The sequence below is a fragment of the Stenella coeruleoalba genome (genome assembly GCF_951394435.1).
Source record: "Stenella coeruleoalba genome assembly, chromosome: 6".
NCBI classification, from domain to species: Eukaryota; Metazoa; Chordata; class Mammalia; order Artiodactyla; family Delphinidae; genus Stenella; species Stenella coeruleoalba.
In genome coordinates, this window is record NC_137151.1 from 121612275 (window position 1) to 121618274 (window position 6000).

Here is a 6000-nt window from a genome sequence, read left to right on the forward strand (position 1 = left end):
ACCCCGTTGCCTTCAACCCTCTGCTTCAGCCCTGCGCACCCTTAAAGGCCTGCTTATGTCCCAGACTTTCCCAGCTGCCTGAAGCCCTGGGGAAGTGGATCTGGTCTTACCTCCGATCACTTTTCTTTTGGAAACTTGGCACATTACCTGGATTCTGTATCTCAAAGAAGAAACCAAGTGATAACTCTGTAAGCAGGAAGCCTTCCTCCTGTGGGATGGAAGGCAGTTAGGGAGGGAGGGATGCTCTAACACACACTGATGCTTTGTGTCTCTATCACACACACACACACACACACACACACACACACACTCCTTTAATCACATTCTTAAGAGGAAGATACCTGATTCATAGCTGAATGTATGCTGTCGCCAAAGAATATGAGAAAAAAATTTAACTGGACATTTCTCTTCTGGTCCTAGGAATTTGAAGCCTATGTAAATGCTTCTGGAGAACATGGAATTGTGGTCTTCTCTCTGGGCTCAATGGTCTCAGAGATTCCGGAGCAGAAAGCTACGGAAATTGCTGATGCTTTGGGCAAAATACCTCAGACAGTAAGAAGATTCTACGTGATTTTTTTTTATCTGTCTTCACAAGAGTTCTAACCCCAGGCTTTCAGTACCTAAATTAATTCTATGAGTTGGGCTTTAGGCTTGGGTTTCCCTGCCACTTCCCAATTATTAATCCAAAACTGTTCTTTTTTTGCAATTTCACCCTCAACTACTCTGTTAAAACATGATCCACTTCACGAGGAGGTCTCTTTCTCTCTAAGTGACTCAAAAGTATATTAGAATTTATTTTTAAAAATAAAATGGGCAGGATAGTGTTTCTTCATATTGCATAAGAATATTTCTCCAAAAAGCTCTTGCTTAGAACCCTGGATTTGTTTCTTATATTTCTGCTTTAATAGTTCTATGCCCACTCATTTTGTTAAGTAAACTTTCCCTTGAAGTGCAGAGAAGTGCAAAAATCGTAAGTGTACAGCTTGATGAATGTTCACAAGTTCACAAAGTGAACATACCCGTGGAATCAAGCCTCTGGAACAAGACACAGAATGTTACCCATCCCCAGAAGCCTTCTTAGTCACTATACCTCCCACCCTTGCCAAGGTTATATTCATTCAGAGAGACTCCACTTTCTAGCTACTATAGCAGATGTCTTGCTTTGTTTTAAAAATCATATTATGTTCCTAAACTTTGTTTTTTTTTTTTTTTTTTTTTGCTTCTGCAAGGTCCTGTGGCGGTACACTGGGACTCCACCGCCGAATCTTGCGAAGAATACAAAACTTGTCAAGTGGCTGCCCCAAAATGATCTGCTTGGTACGTGGGGAGGATTTGATGTGTAGGTCAAACCAAGGTTAAATTAAGAAAGTGGCTCAGGCAGGGCTATTCTAAAGAATTGTTTAGCTGGAAAATATTATGGCCAATGTATCTCATGTTGCTTTTTACCCAGTAGGACATCTCAACTCACATTTTCTTCTGCACGTTTCTGCAAGGGCCACGTGTGGATGGCACTGGGTCCTGAGAGTGCTTTCAGAACCTAGACGATGTCAGGTTGTGAAACTCAGTGGCTTGACTGCTGGCATCTCTCCCTGTTTTGCTTCTCAGGTCACCCAAAGACTCGGGCCTTTATCACACATTCCGGCTCCCACGGTGTTTATGAAGGAATATGTAATGGTGTTCCGATGGTGATGATGCCCTTGTTTGGTGATCAGATGGACAATGCAAAGCGCATGGAGACCCGAGGGGCCGGAGTAACCTTGGACATCCTGGAAATGAGTTCAAAAGATTTAGAAAATGCCCTGAAAACTGTCATCAGTGACAAAAGGTAAGAGAGAAGCTACCAAGGAATACTACTTATATTTTGGCCATCGCTTCACAGTAAATCTTCAGATGTGAAAACAAATACATCAAGATCTAATTTATAAGCAAGAAGATTTGGGGTTATTATTATTCGTTTTAGAAAAAGATGCTTTAATTCCTAGGGAATTTATCACAGAAGTGATCTTAAATATTATTTCCCCTGGTATACTTAAAACTCCAGTTAAAAAAAAAACAATGTCAATATAATAGATGTCTGATCTATAAGTTCCTGCAAAGAGAGAAGTATTCCATTACAAGAAACATAGTGTCCGTAAGATAAAAACAAACCAGGTGCTTAAAGGTAAAGCTTTTCCGAGCGCTGAAACCTGTGAGAAATTTTGTCCGTGGGGTTTATTAATGTGTGTGTGTGTGTGTGTGTGTTTGTGTGTGTCATGTGATATGACAAAGGCTTATAATAAAAGCAAAGTCAAGTTTGTTCAAATGTGGCTATGGAAACAATTCAAAAGGCAAAAAGCCACCAGATCAAATTATCTCTGCACGAACTTTATTGTATTGCTACAAGTGATAGGCTGATCAAAACCTTATGAGAAGAAGTGATTGCCAGCAGTGGACTTCATCCAATGATCTATCATGTATGTGCGTGTGCACATGCATGTGTGTACGGATCTATGACAGTGTCAGGAGCCTTCACCCATACTTGCTTCATTTTGAAGGAGGACAGATGTGAAAAGACTGGAGTGTGTTCAGATGGGAGGACACACTACACAGGGGGACACTTTGAAGGAGGACAGATGTGAAAAGACTGGAGTGTGTTCAGATGGGAGGACACACTACACAGGGGGACGCCGAGCCTGGACAAGGAAAACGTGCTAGAAACGATGGTGCTCGCATGTGTGTGATGCCTGTGAATAAAAAGAATTGTCTGCATAACCCCAGGGTAAAGTGCTCACAGTGTCAGTAACAACCTTCCCAGAGCAGTTGCTGTGGTTCTTATCCATCATTCCGACTGGCTCCTGCAGCCCAGCATGTCGGCATCGGGCGATGCTGCTCACATAGCACAATTAAAGCCCGATTTCTTTCCAGATGCTGGAAACTCATTCTTGAGGCTCATATTAGTGATGTAATTTTGACCTTTCATTCAGTGGTATGGACAACTACTTGTAACCTAAAAATGACTTGGTAGAAATTCTCTGGTACATTATCATTAAAAAAAAGCAAAAAACACTGATCGGTCAGCTTAAGTTACTAACTAACTTCATCTCTTCATTTCTGAGCCATCTCCGATTGTGAATCTCCATGTTCCCAACACTCTAAGCTGGGACTGGACCTACATAAAATAAAAAAAAGTGGAAAAATTTCCAACATCAGATTATACAACCAGGCCATATCAGGTGCTCAATAAATATTGAATGAATGAATGAAAGTCCAAGAAAATCTATTTTATAAGAGAAGATTTATATACAAGGAAGATGTTTAACAATTTATGGCCACATATTAATAGTACATTATAATAATGTATACAAATAAAATGATGGACATAGTCAAGAAAAGCAATGATCATAACTGCTCCTGAATAAGCGCCTCACTTTTCAAGTTCTTCTCTCTTTTCTTTCCCTTTGCCTTCTTCTTGTCCTTCTCGTCGTCCTCCTTCTCCTTCCTCTTTTAGTGCATCCGTACTAAGCGTTGAAGTACGTAACCCATTTTGGATTTGGATATTCTGACTCAGCTATCAACACAGTCCAAAATAAACAGGAATCCATTTTTCTTTAACGGGCTGCAAAGACACTGCCTCATGCAAAAGTTAGCACTTGGAGGTTTGATGTTTCGACAGTTGAGTTGAAAGCATAGCACTGTCTTGGAGATGGCACTTAAAAATGGCTTTTACTTTGGCTAGAAGTGATCGTTTACAATCTCACTGAATGGGAAATCATTAATAATTTCTGAGATGACCTTTTCCTTTATTTCTTTATCTTGTTACCAAAAAAGTATGATCAACTGCCTACAAAGATATCACTAAAAAGAAAAGAAGAAAAGTAGGAAGCAAGTTTCAAATAATTTAAAATTATAATTTTAACTTACAGTTTTCTTTCTTCCTTGCTCCCTTCCTTTCTTTCTTTCCTTCTTTCTCTTTCTTTCTTTCTTTTTCTCTTTCCTTCCTTCCTCCCTCCCTCCCTCCTTTCTTTCTTTCTTTCTTTCATAAAGAATATTTAGTGTGTGTTTTCTTTTCTGGTTACAATAGAAACTGCCAAGTTTGGAAAATCTGGTAGCGTTCCTAACTGGAAGCAAGCATAGAGAGAGGATGGTTCCCTACTGTTGGTGTTCCAGACATTCACATAACTGTCTTTGTGTGTTCAGCTATAAGGAAAACATCATGCGCCTCTCTAGCCTTCACAAGGACCGCCCCATGGAGCCTCTAGACCTGGCTGTATTCTGGGTGGAGTTTGTGATGAGGCACAAGGGGGCGCCACACCTGCGCCCTGCGGCGCATGACCTCACCTGGTACCAGTACTACTCTTTGGATGTGATCGGCTTCCTCCTGGCGGTCGTACTGACAGTCATCTTCGTCACCTTTAAGGGCTGTGCCTTTGCCTTCCGGAAATGCTTCGGGAAAAAAGAGCGAGTGAAGAAATCTCATAAATCCAAGGCACACTGAGAACTGGGTTGGAAACTTGCAAAAAGAGTCACAGGTTAAATTCATGTTATGCTTATTCAAGAAATACTTTGCCAGAAAATAACACCCCAGAGTGTGTCTTAAAAAATAAAAATGATCTAAACATTAGTCACACATACAGGTAGAGATATTTAAATATCTTTTCTGCTCCCTCCAGTATCTTTAATCCGTACTACACGTGTCATCTTTCAAATCACTTGCAAAGAGGGTTGGATAGGTCCCTCCTTCCACCTGCAGTACTTTACCTACTCAGAAATGGGGCCTGTTTGGGAGCCACAGCTTCCCACCACCGCTCCCCCCTCACCCCCGGAGAGTTGTAACCTCATCTTCTGGCATCTGTAGGTGGTTGTGATAGATTCCTTTACCAATAATGGCTGGCTCTAAATTATGCTCATGCTTCCCAGATGTCACTTTGTGCATTTAAGTAAGGAAACGTTCATTCCTTGTACTTGATATGATATGAATGAATGGTATAGATTTCTGACTTTGGGGGGAACGAATGATGTATAAAATTGATGGGTGATATGCCTGAGCAGATAGTCATTGCTTGAGCCAAATGGATCTGAGTTTGACAAAAGCCTAAATTACAGAGACTGGCAAGTATATTTTCTCTGATGTAATAACTAAAAACATTAATAAATTCGTATAAATTATATTTATTAGGTGGTCTCTTCATGGGTGTTGCATTTATTTATTGTTAAACTACATGGTCTAACTACAAAAGTAATGCATGATTCTGACAGAAAATTTGAAAAATATAGAGGTGTACACACACAAGGAAATTAAATTCACTATTAACCATGTTCCCTGCAAGTAACCACAGTTAGTAAATATTTTGGCAAATGTATATAGTTATAAAATATTGCAAAGATACCAAATATATCTAGTGTTTATTAACATTCTTCCTTCATTTCATCCTATTGTGAATGTTCTCTCCAGGTCTTTGTATAATATTTAATGTGTTTTAAGTGGCCAAGGAATATTCTATTTCATGAATATACCAGGATTTATTTAACCACTACTTCCTGGTGTATTCACTTTTATTTTCTTTGAGAAAAAAGACTTCACCGAATATCCTAGTAGCTAAGTCTTTGTACATATTCATGACTATTTCCATGGGAAAGTGCCTTACAACGAATTAATGGTTGTCTGTTTCGGTTCCTTTTTTTTTTTTTTGTGGTACACGGGCCTCTCACTGCTGTGGCCTCTCTCGTTGCGGAGCACAGGCTCCAGACGCGCAGGCCCAGCGGCCATGGCTCACCGGCCCAGCCGCTCCGCGGCATGTGGGATCCTCCTGGACTGGGGCACGAACCCGTGTCCCCTGCATCAGCAGGTGGGCTCTCAGCCACTGCGCCACCAGGGAAGCCCTTGTTTCGGTTCCTTTGAGGTGAGGATCCACAGGCAAGGAGTTTATCTGGGAAGTGAAGGAAACCCTGAAGGGGAGTGGAGAGCAGGATGGGGAGTGATGACCACCAAGAAGGCAGCTCTCTGTGGGCAGTGGGAACTGA

General features: G+C 41.0%; 1 protein-coding gene across 5 annotated transcripts in view; it reads left to right on the top strand.

Moving 5' to 3' along the window:
- LOC307188137 (UDP-glucuronosyltransferase 1A1-like) overlaps positions 1 to 4796 on the top strand; it is a gene marked incomplete at its 5' end in the record, with an annotated part of 68156 nt that extends 63360 nt beyond the window's left edge. For 4 of the 5 annotated variants that reach the window (XM_079924886.1, XM_079924885.1, XM_079924887.1 and 1 more), the window contains 4 exons: positions 421 to 552; positions 1230 to 1317; positions 1606 to 1825; positions 4177 to 4796. In XM_079924886.1, the coding sequence (XP_079781012.1) occupies positions 421 to 552; positions 1230 to 1317; positions 1606 to 1825; positions 4177 to 4474 (738 nt within the window). In that variant the 3' untranslated portion in view covers positions 4475 to 4796. Of the gene's footprint in view, positions 1 to 420; positions 553 to 1229; positions 1318 to 1605; positions 1826 to 4060; positions 4124 to 4176 lie in introns of those variants that run through there. The other variant, XM_079924889.1, reaches the window with a different exon arrangement.
- Between the last annotated feature and the right edge of the window lie 1204 nt (positions 4797 to 6000).